Below are 26,014 nucleotides of genomic sequence, written 5' to 3'. Positions count from 1 at the left end.
CTGCACTTCCTTCTAGTTGGGATGCAACACTCCTGTGCTTGTAGCAAGTGATCCTTGAATAACAACCAACAGTCTTGGGCCCCCCTGCCCTCTAGGTCTATATCCCATGGAACCTTACTAAGCAGGTTCCTGAAGAGGCCGAAGTCTGCTCCTTTGAAGTCCAGGGCAGTGAGTTTGCTACACGTTCTTCTCACTGTCCTGAGGATCTCGAATTTGACCATCTCGTGATCGCTGCAATCAAGGCTGCCCTGGAGCATCCCATTTCCAATGAGTCCTTCCCTGTTGGTGAGCACGAGGTCAAGCATAGCACCTCTCCTTGTTGGCTCCTCTATTACTTGCAGAAGAAGTTGTCTCCCACAGAATCGAGGAACCTCCTGGATTGCTTGGGCCGGGCCATACTGCCTCTACAACAGATGTCAGGGTGTTGAAGTCCCCCATGAGAGCAAGGGCCTGTGAGTGTGAGGCTTTTCCTACCTATCTATAGAGTGCTTCATCCACAGGTTCTTCTGAGACCACGCCCCTCCTCCCTCTTCTCATCAGCAAGTCTCTCTAATTTCTGCTTGGTAAAGTCTTGCTCGGTCCTGCTTTTCTTGTCTTTGGAACAACAAAACTCTTAAGTATTCTCTGCAAAGTTGCAGGGTTTCAAAAGGAGGCGAGTGCGTTAGAGCCCAGGGATTCAGGTATTAGAACTGAATTGTTCAGTTGGAAGGGACCCATAGCAGTCATCCAGCTGTGTTCTCACATTCTCGCAGGAGATGTGGATGTGAGTCCCCAAGACAGATTTAGGTATGTCAGCCCTCACTCTGTTCAGTGAACTGTAGAATGAAGCCTCCTCTGGCATCATTTTGAGAAAAGGATCTATTTTTGAAAGCTGTGAAGCACCCATATTCATTATGCACAGAAAAGTTAAAATTCAGAAATATTTTTTTTTTTTTTTTTTTTAAGATTTTTCTCTTTCCTGGTCCAGGCCGCTCCTTGTTCATGATATGTATATCTCATTTGGAGTCCTTTTGAGTCCATATATTGCCTAAGTACTTTAGTGGTTCTGTATCTCTGGCTGTGTGTTTAATTCTGTAGTTTTAAATACTGGGACAGAAGTTTTGTGGAGGCACATACATCAAAACTATGAGATATCCTGATTGATATTCTGGAAAACAGTTTTTCTGGACATGGAGTACCTGTAATTTGAAGTTACAATCAGATTTTTTTTCCCAAATTTTTTTTATGAGCCCTTCCAAAATTTGAATATAGGTAGTCCTAGTAGGTTCAATACATCACCGCATGGCATGGACTGTAAATCTTACTGCTGGTATTTTATAGTGCAGATGATCTGCTTCTGAGAATTGTCATTTTAAAAAGCAGTAACTGAAAAGGAAATGCATTAAAGAGTGCTCAAAAGTATTTTCTAGTTTGTGTCCTTGTTTTGTTCAATATTTTTTTCCTTTCAAAAGGCACCTTAATGACTGATCAGATTCAAATTTTGAAAATGCATGGAAAATAAACACAAACTGTGCAAAACATGAAAGTGTGTGAAGGAAAATATTTCTCAGATTATCTAATTCATCCTTCTCTCTCTTTCCTGTGTCAGAGGTAGCAGCTCTCCAAGTTCACACTGTTGCTGTGATACAGCACTTTGTATTGACAATGTTGTCTTTTTGGTGATTCAGAAGTTAATTACAAAGTACTGTTAGAAAATGTTCGTGGCAGCTGGAAGACATGGATATGAATCAGCTATATTCTAGCATTTGACGTAGTTTTTCCCTCTCACACACAACAGAAGGCACTATTAATTCTGTAACTGCTTATTTACATAACAGAAGAAAACCTAAAGTTTGCCATAACTATGGCAAGTAGACAATTTTACCAGTAGGACTGTAATATTTGATGGTAGGAGGAAGAAGACTAAAGACTTTTAGCTAAATGTTCATATAAGTGAACTCAAATTTCTGTAATGTTCTGTGGAACTATCACCATAGTTATGCCATGGCTCAGAAAATTGTTTAGCTCAGCTATTTGATATGAAATCTTAAATGTATGAAATTGTCAGGTCAGTAGAAGTGTTGACTACATGTCATTAATTAAGCCATTCCATCAAGAGTTCGGCAAAATGGAAAAAGTTTAATCTATCAGCCAAATGACTAGACAGTTTTTTTGTTAAAATATTTTGTAAGATAGGAGAATATGCTGTGTAAAGCAGAGTTTCAGTGTAATATTTGGAGGGTTGTTTAAAAATCCCGATTTGGAAAGCTAAAAAATAACTCATAGCAAATATCCATACATTGCTGCAGAAAAAGGAAGGGAAGAGCAAAGGGTGGTTTGCTCTCTAGTTTTGTTTGTGACGGTAAGGTGAGTCTGATTTCCCATCTGGAACCTGAAAATTGTTCCACTGTCAGTGGCAATAGGAATTTTGAGACAAGGAGATGGTAGAGAATATAAATAGTAGAGAAAAATTGCAATTAAAGCAAGTATGCTCACCTTGTTTACCATATTTTTTTTCTCAGTGTTTCCCAGAAAGAAAATAAAAGATTTGGAAAATACCACTCCACTGAGGTAAAACTGCCAGAAAGGAATGTGGAGTGTTAACTCCCTTGATGTCTTTTCTATGCCTTCTCTTCTTGGCTCTGTCCATTTCCCTGTAGTAAATCCCACAGATGCTTGAGCAAAGGACAACTGTTCTAATCTTTTTTTAAATTCTCAAATGTTTTTCCATACATATTGATATAAAAGGTGTCATGCTGAGGCTTTTCACAGACATACCTTTTCTGGAAGGTAAGTGTTAGTAGGAAAGCTTACTAGTTGAAGTTATTGTTTACTACATCCATTCCTAATTTCCAGTAATTGTGTCACATGTTTATCCGTATTTGTACTTAACTGGAAGAAACGTTTTGCAACCTTAGTCTCAGAGTATGAGCTACTGACAAAGAGAAGGAAGTATTATGAGTGGAAAATGGATGCTGATTGTAAAATTTCTATGCCAAAACATTTAAGGAAGGGCATGTGAGACTGTTATAGCGAGGTAGCATCATCAGATACCTTATACCATTGTATTTGTTTGAATAAAAAAGAATGCCAATTACCCAAAGAGTTGCTCAATCAATGAAATTAGTAGTTCAAGCAGAAATTGAATACCTTAGGTTAAAATGATAGTATAATTAATTATATATTAGTCCATTTTCAGAAGTGTCTTAGGATCAATCAAAACTATGTGAGTTTTTGTAACATTTCCTTAAATAAAAGCTTGACTGCTGAATACATTACAGATAGAAACAGATGCAAATTATTTTTAAAATTATTTATTCTTCCTAAAAGAATAAGCCTAGCCAGGTCTCTGCTTAATTTTATCTTAAAGTAATACAAATTTTCTATATAGGTAATTTTCTTCTGCAATAGGAGTCAGAATGAATATAACCTTCTGTGTAGGTTGTCTTTTTAACAGAAAATATACTGTAAGATAAACTTACACTGCAATTAATATGAACATTAAAAGTTAGCTATGCTGATGGAAAGATTTAATAGTCTCATAAAAGTTTAAGGGTAGGGAAACATTCAAGGCATTGACACAGCTATGACTCAAACCACATTTTTTATCTCTCCTTCTACATCTGCTGCTGTAACAAGCAGACTTGCCATGCAATCAACTTTTTTTTAGACTTTGAGTTTTAGCATAGGCTGTCATAGTAATAGTGTCTGGGTTCCTAGGTCAGACATACAGTGAAAGATTATGGGAATTATATTTCTACTCATGGACTTCTGGAACTTTTAAGAAACTACCACTGTTAGACTCAGCAGTGGGACCTAAATTTGAAAACAGTCCTTCTCATCACTTGTTCTGGTGTTGCCACTTGCTCTGGTGATGCCACTTGCACAGTGATAGCTTTTACCCAGTTAGAATTCACATTTTCAGTTGTAGTGTCCCTGCTGGGAAAGGACTGAAGTGCATTCAAAATTATAAGTATCATTTGTATTAATGGCAAGTTAACACCTGGTATTGGAAAGAGGAGGATGACTTCCGATTAAGATGACCAGAAGCAATGAATGGCATGAAGTTCCACAGACAGGTCAACTAATGTGTTGAGAATTGATGTAAGCTTAAAGCAAAGATGCTAATGATAAAGAATTATCTTTTTTCCAAAATGGATTGATTGCTTCAGATTGTCAAACAATTTATAGTAAATAAATTAATGCATACAAATGTATGCAGAGCTATCTGTGCATTGTCAGTTAAGATTCTTCTGGATTAAAATGTGTAATCCAATAAACTGTAAGGTAGCTGAGCATGAAATAAAACAGGCTATGATGTCTACCTAAAAGACTGATTATTTCAGAAAGGAATATAAAGCAGCTGGTAGGCAGGATCGTTAGCCTTCTGGCAATAAGGAAACAGAGGTGGTATAGCTTAGGACAGTTTCTAATGCTAGCAAAAGTACAAATACTTATGAATTATGAAGATAAGGATCTGTACTCACTTCTCTTCAGATCAACACAGCCATGTAAGCTTGAGTGCAAATTCTGTAAGAGCAGTCTCGGTGTTCAAAGGCATGTTGCTTTTCCTTATTGGGATGCATCCTGGTTTCAGCCGGGCTAGATTTAAGATTTTTTCTAGTAGCTGGTGCAGTGCTGCATTTTGGCTTTAGTGTAAGAATAATGCTGATAACACACTGATGTTTTAGTTGTTGCGGGGCACTACTTACCCTAAATCAAGGACTTTTCAGTCTCATGCTCTGCCACTGAGGAGGGACATAAGCCAGGGGGGAGCACAGCCAGGACAGCTGACCCAAAGTAGCCAAAGGGATGTTCCATACCACAGAACGTCATAAATAAACATAAACTGGGGGGAGCAGGCTGAAATGGGCTGATCACTGCTCAGGGATTGTCAGATGGTGGTGAGCAATTTTATTGTCTATCACTTGGTTTTGGTTTTGACCGTTTATGTTCTTGGGCGGGGGGTGGGGTGGGGTGTTGTTCTGTTATATTTTACTTCTATTTCAGTTATTAAACTGTTCTTATCTCATGGCTCTTTACCTTTTCTCCCATTTTCCTCCCCATCCTACCTGGTGAAGGATGAGTGAGCAAAAGCTGCATGATATTTAATTGCCAGCTGAGCTTAAACCACAACAGGATGTCACAGTTAGTCACAGTTTCCTATGTTTCAGATGAAGGGACAATAAGAAGTTTCTGATCACTCTGGGAAGAGAAGACTGGAGATGAAAATAGTCCTGTTTTAACCTTATAGCCCGAGAAGGAATCGTGCTTCATGTACAGGCAGGCCAGAGCTGGAGCAGAGAAAATCAGTCAGTAAAATTTAGTGGTACTTTTCAAAGTACCTTTTCAAAGGGTTAGACTGATGCATATTGCCTAAAGAAAGGTGCATTGCTCACCTGCATAGGAGAAAACCACCAGCATATGAAAACAGGTGAGAAAATTTGGGCTGTTCAGCCTGGAGAAGAGAAGGCTGCGTGTAGACCTCATAGCAGCCTTCCAATATCTGAAGGGGGCCTACAAAGATGCCAGAGAGTGACTCTTCATCAGAGACTGTAGTGATAGGACAAGAGGTAATGGGTTTAAACTTAAACAGGGGAAGTTGAGGTTAGATATAAGGAAGAAGTTCTTTACTGTAAGGGTGGTGAGGCACTGGAACAGGTTGCCCAAAGAAGTGGTAAATGCTTCATCGTCTCTGGCGGTGTTCAAGGCCGGGTTGGACAGAGCCTTGATGAACATAGTCTAGTGTGAGGCGTCGCTACCCATGGTGGGGGAGTTGGAACTAGATGATCTTAAGGTCCTTTCCAACCCTAACTATTCTATGATTCTGTATTGAATTGAGGGATGATACATCTTTATATGAAGGATGATTACCTTTCTCAGTCCCAGAAAATGTATGAAGCTGGTTCCAGATCTAGAAGTTTCATGTCAAAAAAAACGTGAATGGAAAACATGCAAGTTTCCGACTTACACCTGTGAGCATACACATCCAATTTAAACTAAAAAGTGATCAGATCTGTTGTGTACATGGAGTTGCTGTTGCAGTTTGCAAAGAATGTATATGAATTAAGTCATGGGGGCTCTTTTTCTGGAGCAATAGTAGTTCCAAACAGGAGACTGCCTGGAAAACACATAGAGGAAAAGAAAAGCTCAAAATAAAGTCATTCAGGAGTCTTCTAAATATTTCTAGTAAGCATTTCTGAACTAAAAATTCTAGTGGCCTAAAAGAAATTTCAAAGATGGGAGATGTCTCTGAGGTTTCATAAGAAGGTAGATCTGCTAAAGTAACCATCAGGGAAAGGTCTCTGTAGACAGTTTCTTCTTTTTTTTTCCTCTAAATGGTTTGTTCTTAGTGGTCATTACTGAATTTATTTTCCAAGAAGGAATATAAATTGTATATTCTTCTAGTGATAAAATCCCAAAGGAATAAAGGGCGACTACTTCATTTCTATCATGAGTGTTAAGTGAATGATACCCTATGTAAGGGTGAGACAAGTGCACATATTCTTTCCTGTATCCCTAACAGGAAAAGCAGAAGGTCTAAAACCTTTTGAGATGTATTGAGGGAAAAGAGGAAGATGTTCAGGTTAAGACAAGGCTGTACTGGAGAAAAAATAGCAAATAAAAGAAAACCACTGCTGAAGACCATGCCTTTATGATAAAAGGGTGTTTCTAATTGACTAGAGCAGCCAAAGGGGCCAAGTGAAGAGTTTTCCTGGTGTTTTACAAAATATTAATGGTCTACTTTTAATTTGAGCAATTGAAGTGAGGAACACTCTGAACAGGTAAGAGTATTGGAGATTTCTGGACACTGCACTAAGAAACTTTTCATGAGAAAATATAGAGCCTGGCCTGGGTGCTTTAAAATGTAAACCATGTTAGTGCTAGGAAGCAGCCATGTTAAAAGATCTGTTGAAATAAATGTAATTTACTTCAAGGAGCCTGCGTTTTGTCTTCTGAAGAGAATTGCAGAAATACCTCAAAAGAATTTTTCAGAGTAAAATACAGTTTATGTGGAGACATATTTCTGAAGCTGCATTCTGATCTGGTTTCTGGTTCTGTTTTCTGCTTTCTTCTTCTCCCAAGAACCCTCTGCACAAAGCAAAGCTAACCCTATAGCTTTAGTAGCTTCTGATGACAGGCAGTAGTATGTAAATTTATCATTCATGTAGAAGGTAAGAATGAACAAGCTGTTTAGAGGGATTCTGTCTGTAAACATTTGTTATTCAGTCTGGACAGTAATGTTTTTACCTTTACTTTTCCCTCCCTTCCTCCCCCCCAAGTTTAACATGGTGTCATCTCTTACAACCTTTTTGATGGACTTTCTGTTGCACCATGGCAATGTTCAGTAGAGCATCTCTTTTGCTGTGAATTCCTTGAACTTACATTGTCACCCCATCTCAATTATGTTTTGGGCACAATATGCAGTACGTGCTGTATACCTTGTTTTAGATGCTCCCTGGAGCTTTACAAATGAAGGGAATCTAACCGTTGCCTGCAAAGTAATTTTATAAGACATGATGTATCATTTTTATTTGTAGCTGTTACTATGGTCTACAAGGAGCTTCACAAGCATCAGTTAATTTTTACAGAAATCATTCTTCATGATAGGCAAAAATGAAAAATCCTTTGGGTCTGAAGCCTTTATTTGAGGGTACATCATCCTAAACTTCCTTCAAGGAATTTCTTTGTTAAGCCAATTCAAAATTTACTATTTGTTATAGGAGTTACTGAGGTTAAACTTGGCATGAGCATCTAAAGAATTTAAAAGCATAGAATCCTGTAGGTGAAACAAAGCAATAAAAATTTGCATGATTACTGAATCAATATTATACCATTTCCTGTATACTGAATTCCTTCATTTATGGTGAAAAATACCTGTCTGTTTACCTCTTATCTTCTGTAAATATCGTGCTTATTTTTTTACTCCTCCTCTTTCCTCCTCCCATTGTATCTCCTCCCCTGTGATAGAATCAATTGCATCAGTGGATATTATATAAAGAAAAGGTTTCAGTGAAGTTCCCAGTTCACCCACCTTACCCACCATGGGGCTAAGAGTTGCCAGCCTTTTTATGCTCTGGCTGGCTCTTTCCTATGCAAATGAAATAAGAAAAGGTAAGCTCTAGAAATTAAATGGTAGCAGACTGCCTTGTGGAAAAGAGGGAGAGAATTAAAATACCACTGCAGAGGTAGAAAGAGGCAGCGCATTTAAATAATGCACGGGAGTTTTAAGGTACCTCAAATTTCTTAAACTTTCAAATACTGAGGCTACATGGCTCAGCAAGCATAAGCAGATACTACTGTCTTTGGAGAGATTGGTACCAATATCTACTGCATTCATCTCTAGTTGGAGGTGCTTGGAAAAATTTTCAGTGTTACTTTTCTTTCACTAGGTATGACTGGACTTACTTGGCAGAAAGCAACTATGGGAGTTTGGGAGGTTCATTGTTACATCAATGAAGAAAGTGGACAATTGTGCCTTCTGTTAGTTTGGAATGACATAAGTGCTTTCTTTAAAAGTGAATATACTAACATTGGACAAAGATGATTTTGTCATTCAGGACATTAATAATCCTGTAAATGCTCTAATTTACTCTGTTATCAACTTTGTTTGAAGTGTTGAAATGGAGCTGTCATACTGAAAGCTATTTTTGGAGGGATAGGTGATGAATTTTGAGCCATGATCACGTTTGGGATGTTGGTCTTGCTCGCTGCATCTTGAATTTAGCAATGGGAGGAAAGCATTATCTTATGGGTTTTGTCCCAGCTGTGAGTTGTGGGAGAGTCTCTATGTAGCCTTCATTCTGGGAAAGAAGCATATCAGCTTCTGGATATATCTGGTATGATTGATGCCATCAAAGTACAATAACTTAGAGGTCCCCTTGATAGTTTCGCTTTCTCAAATTAAACACTGTGAGATACTTTTGTGAAGGTGAGCGGCATGTGTGCTTTTGATACCTTGGCAAGCTTCTCAGGTATGCTCAGCTTTTATGTTTACCCCTAATCTACAGCATCTTGAGATTTATCACTTATTGTGTTCATTTGTATTATTTGTTGGTACAAATGGCTGGGAAAGGAACAAATACCATAATCAGCTTCATCTTTTGCTGTTGCAAAATTAATTTTTTTTTGTCTCCTACCATGGTTATTTTCTGACTTATCTTATGAAGAATTTCTATTTGGTAACAATAGAAATCACTACTCTGTTAGTTAAAGAAAGAATTCTTTTAAAACTTCTGCAGCATACAAATCCTTTCAGTACATATAAGCTATTTGCCTTCCAGAGTAGGAGTGGTAGTTCCTTGGTTTCCTATCTTTGTTTTCATTTTAGTGCATGTTGCATCAGAGAAGAAAATAGCTCTTAGAAATATTTAATACCGTTAAAAATAATACTGTGACTCAGAATAAAATCATGTGTTTGGTAAAGCACCTCATTGCACTGATGAACCATCTTGTTAGTGGTCAGAGGGTTAAGTTTCCGCACCTCATGCAGACAAGTTCCTTCACCTCAGTGAGGATTATGAGATATGCATGAAAAACAACAAGGTGGTTGGTGACAGCCAGCATGGCTTCACTAAGGGGAAATCCTGCCTCACCAATTTGGTGGACTTCTATTTTGGGGCTACAAACTGATGGACAGGGGTAGAGCAGTTGATGTCATCTGTCTGGACTTTTGCAAAGCGTTCAACACTGTCCCACACGACATCCTTGTATCTAAATTGGAGAGAAACCAATTTGATAGATGGACTACTCGGTGGACAAAGAACTGGCTGGATGGCCGCACGCAAAGAGTTGTGGTCAATGGCTCAATGTCCAGCTGGAAACCAGTAACAAGTGGTGTCCCCCAGGGATCAGTGTTGGGACCGGTCTTGTTCAACATCTTTGTTGGTGACATGGACAGTGGGATTGAGTGCGCCCTCAGCAAGTTTGCCGATGACACCAAGATGTGTGTTTCAGTTGATACGCTGGAGGGAAGGAATGCCATCCAGAGGGACCTTGACACTCTTGTGAAGTGGGCCAATGCCAACCTTGTGAAGTTTAACCATGCCAGCTATAGGCTGGGGGGAGAAGAGATTCAGAGCAGCCCTGCACAAAAGAACTTGGAGGTGCTGGTTGATGAGAAAATGAGCATGAGCTGGCAGTGTGCGCTCGCAGCCAGGAAAGCCAACAATATCCTGGGCTGCATCAAAAGGAGCGTGACCAGCCGGTTGAAGGAGGTGATCCTGCCCCTCTGCTCTGCTCTTGTGAGACCCCACTTGAAGTACTGTGGACAGTTCCGGTGTCCTCAACATAAAAAGGACATGGAACTGTTGGAACAATTCCAGAGGAGGGCCACAAGGATGATCAGGAGACTGGAGCACCTCCCTTATGAGGACAGGCTGAGAAAATTGGGGCTGTTCAGCCTGGAGAAAAGAAGGCTGCGTGGAGACCTCATAGCAGCCTTCCAGTATCTGAAGGGGCCTATAAGGATGCTGGGGATGGACTCTTCATTAGGGACTATAGTGATAGGACAAGGGGTAACAGGTTCAAACTTAAACAGGGGAAGTTCGGGTTAGATACAAGAAAGAAGTTCTTTCCTGTGAGGGTGGTGAGGCACTGGAATGAGTTGCCCAGGGAAGTTGTGAATGCTCCATCTCTGGCAGCGGTGTAGTGTGGGGTGTCCCTGCCCCTGGCAGGGGGGTTGGAACTCGATCTTAAGGTCCTTTCCAACCCTAACTATTCTATGGTTCTATGATTCTCTACCTGGCTTTTGGAAGTATTTGTTAATGTCTTAATTTCTTAATGTCTTTAATTTTAATTAATTAAAGATTTCCATCTCTTTTGCTTCGTGGGTAGATACTTGAGGTTTGAGATCTGTGGCATCACTGTGCATGAAATTGCAAGTGCTTTCTCCTGTAAAATGCAACACAACCTTTTTTGATGCTAGCTCGCTCATTTCACTTTTCTCATGCCTGTTTCTTTTTCATCACTTAACAGGCAGGACAAGAAACCATGGTCACTATGTCTGCAGCACTTGGGGAAACAACCATTTCAAAACTTTTGATGGAGACATCTACCAATTCCCTGGCATTTGCGAGTATAATTTTGCTTCTGACTGCCGAGAGCCTTACAAGGAGTTCTCTATCCATATTCAGCGTGCTCTGAACACCAATAACCACCCTGAGATCCAGTATATTCTGCTAACAATCAAGGACTTTACACTGTACCTCAGACCAAAACTGGTTGTTGTGGATGGGCAGATGTAAGTTCCTTTAGTGTAATAAATGTGCTGGGAAGTTAAAGCAGGATTAATTCTTTACACAGCTGTTTGTATACCATTGAGGAAACTATTACAAACATTTCCTTGTGCAGAAAAAAAAAAACCTTGAAATCCAGCATAAGAATTACTTTGGAGAGGGACTTTAGTATTAGGCATCGTTTCTTGCAAGTAAGGAAGAGGTTTGAATGAATTGTTCTTCTGGTTGTGCAGGAAACAATCCAGCACGTGATCCAGGCATAAAATGACATAGTTTCATTTGTTTTATGGCGTCACCTGGAGTTTAGCAGATGATCTAGCAGATCCTCAGAAATGAAGATGCATTTCTGTAGGGTCTTTTCCTCTCATTTTGTGGCAGATCATTTTTTCTGATCTAAATAATTTTTTAAGGTCTGATGGTCGTTCCTTAAGGGATTGTAACAGATATTATGCAGGTCAAAATTTACACTGATTTGTACATAATAATATGTACTTCTTCACAGTGAGCGGTAGTATTTTAGTTCTCCTGGAACATGGTTGCACAAAGAACTAGTCTGACACCATTATTTGCCTGAGATAAATAGCTGGAAAAATCCCAGCGACTAGAAATTAGGAGATAAAAATTCTTCCAGTCAAGAGATTAGTGAAGAGGCGATGGGCAGAGACATGAATCTTGTAACAATTATATTGGCAAATCTATAGACATTTAACTGGTTATTTTTACTGGATTCCAGTTTACTCCTGTTTGAACAGAATCTAGTTCTCTAGATTTTATAGGATGAGGCTGCTTACCACAATCCCTTTATTGCTGAATTAAATTCAGTAGTGCACTGTAAGACAGATGCGCAGGAGCAGGAGAGAGATCTGGTGAACTGATTCTTTGTCATACAAAACCATCTGTGCTCACCCTTCTTCAGAATGTTTTCTGTCACATTATAATGTCTTGCTGTCACCATTAACAAGCTTGGTCCTGTCAACTGAAAAATAGTTAACTAAGTACTGCAACAAACTACTGAATTCCTCTTTACATTCTCCTTTCTTTTCAAACTTCTGTTGACAGTCCTTGTATCTGCCTGTGCTTTTTAAACACTATTTTGAGAAGGAAGATCCTTGCAAAGGAACATTCATTTTCCTTGAAATGGTTGTCAAATCTTTTGGTAAAGAAAAGCTTCCATTTATGTTTTTACTTATTTCTTTGAAGTAAATTATTAGTGAGTGTTTGGATATCCTCTGTTAATAGCACAATGAGGATGGATTTTCTTTTGATTAAATTGAAGACATCTGACATTTTGGCTTTTTTCGTAAAGAATCTGTACCCTTAGGGAGGCTTTGCCTCTGAAATTGTTTTGCCTTTTAAAGGCGGTAAGTTATGTCAAGTGCCAGAGAGGAGGGTTTTGTGGCTCATTAAAACAAGGCTCCCTGTGCAGCTAAATTCAGGTGGACAGGGACTGGTTTCTCTATTCATTAGGGTATTTTGCTTATTATAGACAATCATGTCATCTCTTATGTTTCTGTACTAATGCAAAATCTCTGATTTTCTTCCTAGTGTGAAGACACCTTACTACAGCTCCGGTGTGGTCATTGAGAGCAATGACATTTACACAAAGGTTTATGCCAAATTAGGCCTGATTCTGATATGGAATCAAGAAGATGCACTGATGGTATGTATGACCCATGTCTTTTTTATTGACATTTTACTGGGTTTAACAGACTACTGTATACTAAACAGAAGTTGACTCTCACAAACTGAACAGAGCTAGAGTGTTGGGCTGACTCACCCAACTGACGCTCATAGTACCTTATTTTAAAAACATAGAAGTTCCCTTCTCTGCAGTGTGATATAGATAGCAGATGGCATGCAGATATTCTTACTGGTCTCAAGAAAGAGAAAAGAAATGTTCTGAGAAGTAGCTAATGTTTTTGCTATAGCACCCCCATAATCCAATCTGTGTTTTCCTTCATTTGTCTTTTGAAGTACTGCCACCACCTACTTTCCTAATTTACAGCAAGACTTAAATTTCATCCCAGTATGCAATTAAAAAAAGAGAAAATTTAAACCAAAGCAGTAGTCTTGTGATTTTAAGAATACTTTACTTTTCATCTTTATCACTACTTCCGTTATTGAAATACAGAAACTTCAGTCACTTCTTTCTGTTTACTGTGTTACTTTTTGCATCTGTGTGTTTATTAACTATGTTACAAATTTATTTGCCACTTTTCTGAGAATTTAGGGTTCACCATCACTCCTGTCATTTAGTAACTTCTCTTTCAAGTAAAAGTATTTGTTTTGGAATGTCTTCATGGACCAGATAACTCTTTTCTGTTTTTCCTTTTTCTTTCCATTATCTAGGTAGAGCTGGACAGGAAATTTAATAACCATACATGTGGTCTGTGTGGGGATTATAATGGAGTTCCAGTTTACGATGAGTTTATCAATGGAGGTGAGTCATCCTACCATAGTGACAGTTATCACAGAAGATAGTCAGATAAGCATTGTGCATAAGAGAACAACAGGAGAGCGAATTTCACCTGAGGGATTTCTATGCCCCAGAATAAATATTGTGTTCTAGTGCTACATTCCTGGTCTAAGGTTATTTTATTCCCAGTAAATCATCTTGCCCTTTTCCCTACTGGCCTTATTTAACTCTAAATTTTTAAGCATGCTTAGACATAATAGACAAAATTGAGAGCTAGGCCTATGTCTGATAGGCACATTTGATAACATAGTAACCGTTTTCTTTGATCAGTAGGGTCCCAGGAATCAAATGCTCCTTGTTGTCAATTTCTGGGGCTCAGGAAGTCCTCTTTGTAATTTTTTTCTCATAGATGAAAGCTACAATTCAATTACATACGGGAATTTACAGAAGATCAACAAACCCAATGCCAAGTGTGAAGATCCTGATGAAACTCAGGCTCTTCCAAGCTGCAATGGGCATGTGAGTATTCCTAGTGGTGAACTTCACTTGCATGGGCACATGAAGACATCCTTGTTAGTGTGTGTGGAGCTGGAAAAACATAGTACCTTCTAGGGCAAATGGTTTCTTCTTCCTTCTTGAATAACTATTGCTGTTCAGAAGGCAAGTTTTTGTGACAAAGGAGGAAGTGTCTAGAAGCTCAGGTGTTTACATATCTCTGAAATATTATTCTTCTTTCTTAGCGTGATGAGTGTGAGAGGCTGCTGACTTCCTCTGCATTTGCTGATTGTCGTTTACGTCTTAATTTGGAAATGTACATCCAAGCCTGCATGCAGGACAAGTGTGCATGTAATGGAAGTGAGGACTCCTTCTGCCTCTGCAGCACCATCTCTGAGTATTCTCGCCAGTGCTCACATGCGGGTGGCCGGCCGGGTGAATGGAGGACACACAGCTTTTGCCGTAAGCAGCTATATGAATTTTACAAAGAAATATTTTGTGGCTATAGCACTTTAACATTTTCATTTAAATTAATTCTTTCTCTACACAAATTATATGTAATTAATCCATACCTTACAAATTTCATGCCAGTAGTGCAATAAACTGCATAATATATTCTTCTTCTTTTCTTCTTCTATTACCCTTGTTATTAAGAAATCATTTTCAGCAAGTAGAAATTCTGTTCCCATTGAAAACCTGTGAGGTCTGATGCTGCAGATGATTGGGATAATCTGATCTATTTGAAACCAAAAGAAGAAAATATAAAAAGCAGGGGAAGCAGTTCAGAAAAATGCTTTGCCAGATGATATCTGGCTTGGGACATCACTGACTTGAAGGGAATAGGGTATATAATCTGTGGTTTCTGAGGAATGATGAACTTTATATACAAATAACTGGTGGTGACTTTCTCATTCTTTCAGCTAAAACCTGTCCTGATACCATGATCTACAGAGAAAGCAGCTCACCCTGCATGGATACTTGCTCACACTTGGAGATCAGCAGCCTTTGTGAGGAACACTACATGGATGGTTGTTTCTGTCCTGAAGGCAAGTGTTATTCTAGGTGTTGCATGTGAACAAAACCAGGAGCTCTGGCGAAGGAGGTCAAAGCTAAAATATTAAATGTAGTCAATTTATATCTTAAAAATTAGTACTACTGTTCATTATTTCCCCCTAGGTGAAAATTATTTATAAGGTTTTTAAACAATATCATTATTGATTAATCAATGATTTTATTCTTAAATCATATACAGGTAATAAATCTGGTTTTTACTTCTTATTTCTGCTAATATATAGAAAATCATGCTTTTTAGGTTCAACAACTGTGATACAATGGATGTCATTTGCCTAGAGAGTGATAATGAGGGTCACTGAGTGAAATTCTCAGACTCATTGTCGACCATATTTAAAGTCATGGCAGTCAGGTGAAGTTCCCGATGACTGGAAAAAGGGTAATATAACCCCCATTTTCAAGAACGGGGAAAATGGATGACCCAGGGAATTACAGACCAGTCAGCCTCACCTCTGTGCCTGGCAAAATCTTGAACAGATTTTCCTGGAAGGCATGCTAAGGCACATGAAAAACAACAAGGAGCTTGGTGACAGCCAGCATGGCTTCACTAAGGGGGAATCCTGCCTGATCAATTTGGTGGCCTTCTATGATGGGGCTACATGCCAAGTGCAAGGTCCTACACCTGGGTTGGAGCAATCCCAGGCATAGCTACAGGTTGGGTAGAGAAAAGATTCAGAGTAGCCCTGCAGAGAAGGACTTGGAGGTGTTGGTCGATGAAAATGAACATGAGCTTGCTGCAGTGTGCGCTCACAGCCCAGAAAGCCAGCCGTATCCTGGGCTGCATCAAAAGGAGTGTGACCAGCAGGTCGAAGGAGGTGATCCTGCCCCTCTGCTCTGCTCTTGTGAGACCCCACTTGGAGTATTGTGGACAGTTCTGGTATCCTCAATACAAAAAGGACATGGAACTGTTGGAACAAGTCCAGAGGAGGGCCACGAGGATGATCAGGAGACTGGAGCACCTCCCGTATGAAGACAGGCTGAGAAAGTTGGGGCTGTTGAGCCTGGAGAAGAGAAGGCTGTGTGGAGACCTCATAGCAGCCTTCCAGTATCTGAAGAGGGGCTATGTGGATGCTGGGGATGGACTCTTCATTAGGGACTGTAGTGATAGGACAAGGGGTAACAGGTTAAAACTTAACAAGGCTAAGTTTAAATCGGATGTAAGGAAGAAATTCTTTACTGTACAGGTGGTGAGGCACTGGAATGGGTTGCCAAGAAAGTTGTGTATGCTCCATCCCTGGCAGTGTTCAAGGCCAGGTTGGATGAAGCCTTGGGTGACATGGTGTAGTGTAAGGTGTCCCTGCCCACGGCAGGGGGTTGGAACTAGGTGATCTTAAGGTACTTTCCAACCCTAACTATTCTATGATTCTACTGTCAACCTCCAGGAAAAATATTACAATGATAGTCTACAGAATATGCCAGAATGACTGAAAATCTAAACATGTGAAAGTCTGAGATTGTTCTTGTGTACTTGCATTAACCTTTTTGTCTGTGTGTAGCTATATAAACAAGTAGACTTAGGTTTTCAAAACTGGATTAAAGTGCTTCCCATGTGTCTTATAGAAAGCACAAACAGTATTCTTCAGTTTTGATAATTTCAGCCTTTGCTTTCTGTGCTGTATTGAGAGCATGCCTCCTCTGAGAGTTTCTCCTCTCTGGAAATCACTTCTTTCAGGAACAGCTGGAATAGTTTACTGTTGTGCTTTACAGGAGCTGTGTATGATGATATTACTGAAAAAGGATGCATACCTGTTAGCCAGTGCCACTGCAAACTCCATGGAAATGAGTATTCACCTGGAGCAAGCATTACCAATGAATGTGAAGAATGGTAAGGATCACAGTTGTTTATATACCTTTCTTTGCTTGATTGTAAATGGGTCTGTGTTTTTCAGTCTTCCACTTAGTCATAGGAGACTTCCTGAAAACATTCTGAAATTAGCATTTATATTGCATATTTATACAACCAAATCTTTTTAAAGTTTTCCTGTATCTATGGCATGTGGCAGAGGGTAAATCTTAAGGAAATGGTAAAATATCCATTTTTAAAACACTTGTGGTTTTCTTGCTGTTTGCTAGGTATGTAGATGCTTTCAGTGCTCTTAGCTCCTGTAATACCTACAAGCATTTTTAAATTATTTGTCTGTTTATAGCACCTGTGATTCAGGCAGATGGACATGCAAAGATTTACCTTGTCCAGGCACATGTTCAGTGGAAGGAGGCTCCCATATTACCACCTTTGATGGGAAGAAATACACCTTCCATGGAGACTGTTATTATGTGTTGTCCAAGGTACTGTGCACTGTAGATCTTTTCTCTTTTTTGAGTAAATACAGATGTCTGTGCACTGATATGTATCAGCTGCCAATTGTTTTATTCCATTTTTATGGGATGAGGGAATTATAAATGCTGAAAACTGTACTGGAACATTTAGGTGGGGCTGTAATAGCGCTTCTGGGGAGTTGAGCACTTACTACAATGGGTTGTTAACAAAGTGAGATAGTAGACTATGTATGCTGTTATTATCCAGTGGAGTCCTTCATGTATAAGAAATCAAAGGATCACTCTGGCTGCATGAATATGTAGGCTACAAAAATTGGCGGTTCTTAGGTTTAGATGCTTTCAACCAGATTGGTAATAGCTGTTCATGTGTCTAAGTGTCAAAGTCAGCTAGGGAAAGGAGCTGGGCCTGTTCTTCTAGAGAACGACAAAGATCTTGAACTAGAAATTGTAGGCAGTTTGGATTCCAGAACCAGTGCTGAAATGGTGGTCTTAATAGCTAAGTTCTAGAGTAATTGTTATTGTAATTGATTACTTTAGTCTTTGTTTTGAAAATAATCTTGTGAAATCTTTGATTTGGCTAATGGGTATTTATTTCCGTGTGATTGTAGGGTTTTGTAAATGACAGTCATGCTCTCCTGGCAGAACTGGCTCCCTGCGGCTCCACAGACAGGCAGACCTGTTTGAAAACTGTTGTGCTGCTAGTAGATGACAAAAAAAATGTAAGTGTTCTGCTAGATATGTTGAAAATTAGCATATTTCCATTATTGTACAGCAATAACTAATCCTTCTGGAGTCACTGTTGTGGACAGATAAGGTACCTCAGGCTGAAAAGCAGCTCAGGCTTCTGCCTTGACAACTCAAAATAGACCTAAAGAGTACAGAAGATGAAAATCAAATAAGATGACATTTCCCCCTTTCCTCCTCTGGTATATGATTCTTCTTACTGTATTCAGGGTTGCCTGGAAGTAAGAGTGCCATTCTTCATCTCCTCACAGCATTTTACTTTATTGGGATACAATTTTATAGACCTAATTGTGTCTTCTTCAGAAGAGACACCATCTTTGAATATTGATACAATCCAACTTTCTTAAATGTTTATATTTTCATTCATTTTGGTATTCTGTTTTGTTATGGGAATATCTAGATTATATTTATACCTAATTTTACATACATGCACACATAATTTTCCTTCCATGTTTCCAGTGTCACAGTATCACAGTATCACAGTATGCTGGAGATTGGAAGGGACCTCAAAAGATCATCTAGTCCAATCCCCCTGCCAGAGCAGGAACACCTAGATAACGTTACACAGGAATGTGTCCAGGCGGGCTTTGAATGTCTCCAGGGAAGGAGACTCCACAACCTCCCTGGGCAGCCTGTTCCAGTGTTCCGTCACCCTCACTGAGAAGAAGTTCCTTCTCAAGTTTAAGTGGAACCTCTTGTGTTCCAGTTTGCACCCATTACCCCTTGTCCTATCATTGTTTGCCACTGAGTAGAGCCTGGCTCCATCCTTGTGACATTCCCCCTTTATATATTTATAGACACTAATAAGGTCACCCCTCAGTCTCCTCTTCTCTAAACTATAGAGACCCAGCTCCCTCAGTCTTTCCTCATAAGGGAGATGCTCCACTCCCTTAATCATCTTGGTTGCCCTGCGCTGGACTCTCTCCAGCAGCTCCCTGTCCTTCTTGAACTGAGGGGCCCAGAACTGGGGCCCATATCCTTTCCTGCATAACTAGGACAAACCCAAACCAAAACAAATCAGAAACCTATAATTTTATGTTTCTGTATGTACAGACTCTCATTTATGAGGAAGTTTAACAAACTGCTTTCTTACCATGCCAGAATCATACTAAATCATTACACAAGCTGTGGCACATGCTTTCATAGAGATTTGGAACTTGATATAGATCTTGAAGGCCTAGCATTTTCTTGCTGGAAATAAAGTGGCCAATATAAATGAGATTTGCATTTCATTACTGCTATAAATTGTTGTAGGCAGGTGTGAAACACTGAACAGCAAGACAAAACCTTACTTGTATCCTACAGGTCTGCTGCACATTCGATTTTCAGACATTCTTCATTCCAAAGATTTTAAGTTCTAGCCACAGTCTAAATGTGCAGAATGTCTCCCCTCTTGATTTTTTTTTTTAGTTTCTTTTTCTCTCAGTACCTGGAACCTCATTGATTCTATTTGCTATTATGCAGGTCGTGGTTTTCAGATCAGATGGCAGTGTGTTACTAAATGAGATGACCATGAACGTGCCTCATGTGTCAGGTAAGGGAGATAGTCTTGTGTGTCATATGTCATACACCGGCCTTCTCATGTGGAGTTGTATTTTTTTCAGAGGCAAAAGTGGAAAACAGTCATATGAAATTGCTCAGATTTTGGAACTTGGGGATGAAAGTGGTTTACTAGTCATCACTGAGAATTTTATGGGCAGATTGACTGTATACGACAGATGATTGAAAAAATATCGTTTCACTATTTTTCATACCTCTTGAAAATACTTTGGCATGTAGCTTGGGAAAGAGGAATTGCCATGGCTTAAATTTAAAGCCAAGCCTGGCTACATGGTGTGAGTAGGTCCTGGCTCTCATTCATGGTGAGGCTTAGGCATGTCTACACCATCCTGCTTCTTCCCCATGCTTTTTTGTTTTTTTAATTCCCTGTGAGAAGAAAGCCTGGCAGAAGGTAACTGCTGTATTTTCTGGTCAATTTGGGCAGGAAAGAAGGATGTACTGTGTAGCATCCTCTCATCTTCTCAGCTCAGTTGACGCATCAATGTCTTTCAATATAAGCAGTGAATTTAGACAGACACTTTCAGAGGCTGACTCAGATCACCTTATGTAAGAGCAGAACTTCTGGTGCAAGGTCATTATCAGACAGCAGCTGTGGCCTCTTGGAGTAACTGTTGAAAGGAATGCAGAACTTCTCTTAGAACTCCTTTTTAGATATGTGTAGGCAGCATACTGATACGGCATGTGTTGCTTCTTATTTACTGGCCTATCTGCAGATGAAAGAAAGTAATTCTTCATCTGAAAGGAGAAGTATTCGTGGGGTGATACATTCATGAGCACTTGTGCAAAAACAATTACAGTGTGTAGCTGAAAGTTTAGAGAAATTAAAGTGCTTTGGGCAAGAAAATAGACCATCTAATAAGAAGATTAAATGGACAAATAAAGCATACAGTAGCGATTTGCTATAAGAAATTGGTTAGCCAGTAAATATTGGGATTTTTTACTTCAGAAAAGTTTTTGATACTGCCTCTCAGACTATCCTTCTGTACAAAATGTCCAGCAGACAGCTAGACAAGTCCATAATAGGTTGGGTGAACAATTGGCTGACAGGTTGTTCTCAGAGTTACAGTAAATATGGTTACAACAGGCTGGCAGACAGTCACCAGTGAGGCTCCCCAGTGAGGCTCAGTTTTAGGGCTAGTGATGTTTAATGTTTTTATAAACGATCTGGATGCAGAAGTCAAATTCACATTTAGTGAGTTTGCCAGTGTGGAGTTGTGAGGACGAGCACTGTATGTAGATAGCCAGCAATTTTTAGAGGAAAGAAATGATTACTTTGAGCCTCATCTCAGAGATTTCATGGCAGGTTATAACTTAGAATCTAGTAAGTGTTTCTTTTGGCATCCTGTGTTTACCGCACAGTTCATATTTTGTGTTTTCAGCCAGCTTCTCGGTATTCAAGCCATCTTCCTACTACCTTGTTGTACAAACTTCTTTTGGGCTTCAGCTGCAAATCCAATTGTTTCCAGTCATGCAGCTGTTTGCAACTGTGGATCAATCAGTTCAAGGAAAACTTCAAGGTAAGTATCTAGTCAAATGGGAAGCAAAGCCATGCTGTACCACAGCTGAAGAGTCATGTATTCATATATGGGTGATAATTCATGCTACTTACTGATTCAAGAGGAGGAAAATGAAAACAGAAACCAAAACATTGAAAGAGAATTGACTCAAGCAAACTAGAAATGCATTTTTATTATTTCACATTGAAGTCACCTATCACTCCAGTGCCAGTACGTGAATGTTTCCTAGGATATTCCTTACTGTTGTATTCAGTTTCTTTTTTAACAAGTCACAAAATCAGGCTTTTGGTGTAATTTGTGGTTTTAATGTCATCAGAAAGTATAAAACATACAGGACAGGATGGTGGTCTTCTGAAGCAGTGATATCTTCATGAAAACTATTCTTCTCAAGAGGTAAAGATTTAAAGTAGGGCTCCTTAATCTTCACTACTTATAGCGTGCATTAATATAACAGTGGAATTATCAGCTGTATGAACTTCAATTCTAATATTTGTGATGAACCGTTGCTTTCCCTTTGACCTTTGAATGAGAATGAGTAATGATTATGTGATTTTTTTTTTGCCATCTTTTTCAATAGGTCTTTGTGGAAACTTTAATGGAATGGAAGGTGATGACTTTAAAACAACCAGTGGGCTGGTAGAAGCTACAGGATCTGCCTTTGCTAACACATGGAAGGCCCAATCCACCTGTACAGACCAGGCAGAAAAGCTGGAAGACCCCTGTAGTCTCAGCATTGAAAGTGGTAAGCACATTAATAAGTCAGATAGTTGCTGTATATTACTGCAACAGGCAAGTAAGCGTTGTAGTGTGGCACTGATGGTTTTTTTTAGAGGACTGTCAAATTAATAATTAATTTCCGCAAGTATGTATACATAGGATCCCTGAAGTGAAGATTTAGGGGGTGATTGCAGAGGAATCTTGAGCTGGAAGGCAGGGAAACAAGGTCATTAATTTATATTCTCTGCAAAGGCAGCTTGCATTTCCTAGTATTATTTCACCCTATGTTTAATTTAGCTTTGTGATCTCTGAATAAGGGCTGTCACAATTCCATGTAGACAACTTGCAGCAGAAAAATACGATGTTTGATTTTATGACTGTGTCTACTGCTAGATAATTGAATATGAGAACAGAAATACATGTACAGTGATTGCATGTAGTTTCTCCTCTCCCTAAAATGCATGCAGTTCTCTCATTTGTATCATTGTATTGCATTTATGTGACAACATAACTAGACATGGCACAAGGAAGATAAGTGAATATAATGAATGTAATGATATAATTTAATTTTTCTCTTTCTTTGCAGCAAATTATGCTGAGCATTGGTGTTCTTTGCTGAAAAACTCAGAGGGTCCTTTTGCGAAATGTCACTTAATCATTGATCCGTCAGAATACTATAAGGTATTGTAATCTTGAACTCTTTTAGTACTGCCTTATTTCAGATGGGTGACAGTAGACATTTATTATTGTTCAAACATTAGAGACATTACTGAGTAGCTAGCTTGCCCATAACAGCTGGTGAGGCTTTTGCAGTGATTAACTGAGGCAGCATAGCACGCATTAGAACTATTTCATATGATGAGTTTCTTGCCAAGTGCTGCTGAAGAAAAAGATAAATTCGTTCTTCTGTTGTCTTATGTTTTGTATTTAATGTACATTTTCATTAGACTGGATATTTGAACTGGAAAGAAGATTCAAGAGATGCAGAGATGCACAGAAAGTTTAAGTCTACCCTTACACATTAGCTGCTAATAAGTCAGGGAAAAAAAGGTATATATTTATTACGTTTCCTGTGTTGGTTACAATGTAACAGCAAATTTTCTTTTGTGCCAAAATTATGCAGTTTTGTTCCCCTCGTGTTCATCACTGTTGAGCAGTAAATGAGGCCTACCTGCGTAAAAAAGAATTTCTATTTCTTTGCAGCACTTTCAGTCCCTGGTCTTTGTCCTTTCCTTCAATACTTCTCCGAGCATAGGAATTAATAAGAACAACATCAAAAAAAGGACACAGAATATTTTGTAGCAACTGAGTTGCAGTTTGACCATTGGTTTCCTGTGGGCTTACTGACCCTTTTTCTCTTTTTTCAGAAATGTAAATATGACACCTGCCTCTGTGAAGACAGTGAAGAATGCTTGTGCGCTGCCCTGTCCTCCTACTCAAGAGCCTGTGCTTTCAAAGGGATCATACTGGGAGGCTGGAGGCAAAGTGTCTGCAGTAAGTAGTGGAACTGTAATCCATGTGGAATTATTTAGCCATGAGATGTAAGTGAGTTCTCTCTGAATTTTGTTGTCAGTGATCGCAATGTTAAAGGATTTGGAGTATCTTAGAAATGTCTAATGGACTTAAAAGAGATAATGCTTATAAAATTTACTAATTCATGTTACATTTTTTAGTTGTCATTTATTCATGACATATTTATAATTAGCAAGCGAAGTTTTTCACTTTCTTTTCCCCATTTGAATAATAATTTTCATTATCTTTCTATCTTTGACTAATGAAATCACATCCATCATGGCTTTTACATTGTCTTTGTTTATCAGTGTCTTTGTTTATCGTTGTGCTTCCTTTTCATCAAAAGTATAGTATTGTTGAGACTAGGAGTTTATTACATTGTGCTCTCCTTCTGATTATCAGTGTGTGGAACAAATATGGGTATGAAAGTAGAAACTATTAGTAGCAATCAAAAGGAAGTCTTCAACAGGTAAACAAAGTTAGGCCAATGTTACTTGACTTAGGATACCTGTTGAAGACTTCCTTTTGACTGCTACTTAAATAAAACCTCAGGAAGTATTTTTACCTTTACATGCTGCACAGCCAAAGAAACCAAATGGAAATGTCATGGTTAAATTATCCACCCTGCATCCCCTAATTATCAGTTTGTTTATTTTCCCTCCAGCTAGTGAAGTGTCTGCCTGCCCAGGAAATCAAATCTTCCTTTACAACCTTACAATGTGCCAGCAAACCTGTCGTTCCTTTGCTGATGGTGAAAAGCATTGCTTGCAAGACTTGGCTCCTGTGGATGGCTGTGGGTGCCCATATAATACATACTTGGATAACCAGGATACCTGTGTGCCCATCTCCAAGTGCCCATGTTATTACAAGGGATCATACCTGGAACCAGGGGAATATGTCACAAAAGATGGGGAACGCTGGTATGCTTTACTGTGGCTTCTTTTTTGTGGGTGATAAAAGCCCTTTTAAAATTTACTTATTAGGTATAAGTTCCTTAAATTTTTGTGGTGCTTTAATGAGCACTTGTAATGCATTTCACAACATCTTCATGCTGAGCAAAGCATCATCATGTTGCAATGCAATTTATTAATAATTGAGAAATGCGGCACTGTTTGGAGGTCAAAGTACTGGTCTTCACAGATAAACATTACTCTGAATTTACACTGTTAATAAGCCTTTGTTGAGCAAAGGGGTAAGAGGAAGATAAAAGTCTGTCTATAATTTTATGTTGCTGTTTTCTTTTCTGTCAGGGACAGATTGCTTGTGTTTTCCATTGAAGGAAGGTTCCCTTGATATGTATTTACTGTAGCATAGGCTTTTGGAAGGAACTTCCACAATGCTGGTATTTTTTATCATTAATTGACAACTGTTTGCTGCATGAATCATCAGTGCAAACTGTGAAATACTTCTCTTATTCAGCAGATGAAGCATACAGGCCAACAAAATTGCAACGTATGAGTTAAATAGGCATGAAAATGTATTGTTTATCCAAATGAAGGTTTTGATTTAAATTCTCATTATTATCCATTTCATTATTGTGTGTTTCCTGAGCCATCAAAAAGATCAGTATTAAGGATTAGTAGAATAGCTGTCTTAGAATAGCTTAAAAGATAACCTTCCAGCACGTTATGCCTAAAATCTTGCTGTGTTTTTTCTCCTAGTGGAAATGCGTGAGTACACCTCAGTAGTGTTCACCTTGAAATATCCATAGAAATTATGCATAATAAATACTAATAAATAATCTCAAATTTGTATTAATAAATTCTTAGATTTAAATTGAAGACACTGACCTTACTTTTTTTTTTTAATTTCTACTTTCTTCACTTTTCTAGTGTTTGCCGAAATGCAAAGATCCAGTGTACTTCAGTGACAGTAAGAATGCAAAGTAAGTGACATTCTATAAAGTAAACTAAAATAAAAGCCATAACTCAACCTCCAAACCCAAACCTACACTTTCGATTGAATTCTCCACTTCATTGTTTTGTGTGTTTGCTTTTTATCTTTATGTGAAACAGTTAGACATTTTCCATTTGTTCTGTCTTCACTGAGCTTTTTTTTTTAATAAGGATAGCCATACCCTGAGATTTCTGTCTCAGTAACTACCAACTTTCACACATTTATTTTGCCTTTCCTGGGTTCATCCAAACCAGCAAAATACCTTTCAGGTGTAACAGAATGTTCTTCTAACAAGACGTACTTTGACTGCAATGCATCCCCAAGCTGGAATTCACAAACACCTGTACAACTTAGCTGTCACACTCCTCAAACTGATCATGTATGTATTTAGTTTTTCTCCATGTCATGTTTCCTTTATTCTATATTCTTTAAATAACACAGTGCAACACAGAAAATGCAGTTGTAACTAGCAGTTGATTTCTCTTTGGTTTAATCTTCTTTTATCCCAAATAATATTACTCATTTGGTAATTTCATGACTTCTCTCCCCTTTTCCTTTTACTGTGTCTTCATCAAAAAAGAAAAGAAAAAGAT

The 26,014-nt window shown here is 38.8% G+C and overlaps 1 protein-coding gene across 1 annotated transcript in view; it reads left to right on the top strand.

Annotated features, from left to right (window-relative positions):
- The first annotated feature begins 8,024 nt into the window (after nucleotides 1-8,024).
- Nucleotides 8,025-26,014, top strand: part of MUC2 (mucin 2, oligomeric mucus/gel-forming) — a 51,297-nt gene continuing 33,307 nt past the window's right edge. The window contains exons 1-18 of the mRNA XM_062619395.1: nucleotides 8,025-8,094; nucleotides 10,957-11,221; nucleotides 12,762-12,876; nucleotides 13,566-13,656; nucleotides 14,042-14,151; nucleotides 14,373-14,589; nucleotides 15,048-15,173; nucleotides 16,906-17,023; nucleotides 17,346-17,484; nucleotides 18,084-18,194; nucleotides 19,684-19,753; nucleotides 21,159-21,296; nucleotides 21,874-22,038; nucleotides 22,600-22,694; nucleotides 23,381-23,507; nucleotides 24,190-24,445; nucleotides 25,358-25,410; nucleotides 25,691-25,800. Coding sequence (XP_062475379.1) covers nucleotides 8,025-8,094; nucleotides 10,957-11,221; nucleotides 12,762-12,876; nucleotides 13,566-13,656; nucleotides 14,042-14,151; nucleotides 14,373-14,589; nucleotides 15,048-15,173; nucleotides 16,906-17,023; nucleotides 17,346-17,484; nucleotides 18,084-18,194; nucleotides 19,684-19,753; nucleotides 21,159-21,296; nucleotides 21,874-22,038; nucleotides 22,600-22,694; nucleotides 23,381-23,507; nucleotides 24,190-24,445; nucleotides 25,358-25,410; nucleotides 25,691-25,800 — 2,376 coding nt within the window. The remainder of the gene's footprint in view (nucleotides 8,095-10,956; nucleotides 11,222-12,761; nucleotides 12,877-13,565; nucleotides 13,657-14,041; nucleotides 14,152-14,372; nucleotides 14,590-15,047; nucleotides 15,174-16,905; nucleotides 17,024-17,345; nucleotides 17,485-18,083; nucleotides 18,195-19,683; nucleotides 19,754-21,158; nucleotides 21,297-21,873; nucleotides 22,039-22,599; nucleotides 22,695-23,380; nucleotides 23,508-24,189; nucleotides 24,446-25,357; nucleotides 25,411-25,690; nucleotides 25,801-26,014) is intronic.

The sequence above is a fragment of the Pezoporus occidentalis genome, unplaced genomic scaffold (genome assembly GCF_034315485.1).
Source record: "Pezoporus occidentalis ecotype Australia unplaced genomic scaffold, CSIRO_AGI_Poc_V1 ctg21, whole genome shotgun sequence".
NCBI classification, from domain to species: Eukaryota; Metazoa; Chordata; class Aves; order Psittaciformes; family Psittacidae; genus Pezoporus; species Pezoporus occidentalis.
The sequence above is the reverse complement of the archived record's forward strand: the minus strand, read 5'-3'. Positions and strand labels throughout refer to the sequence as shown.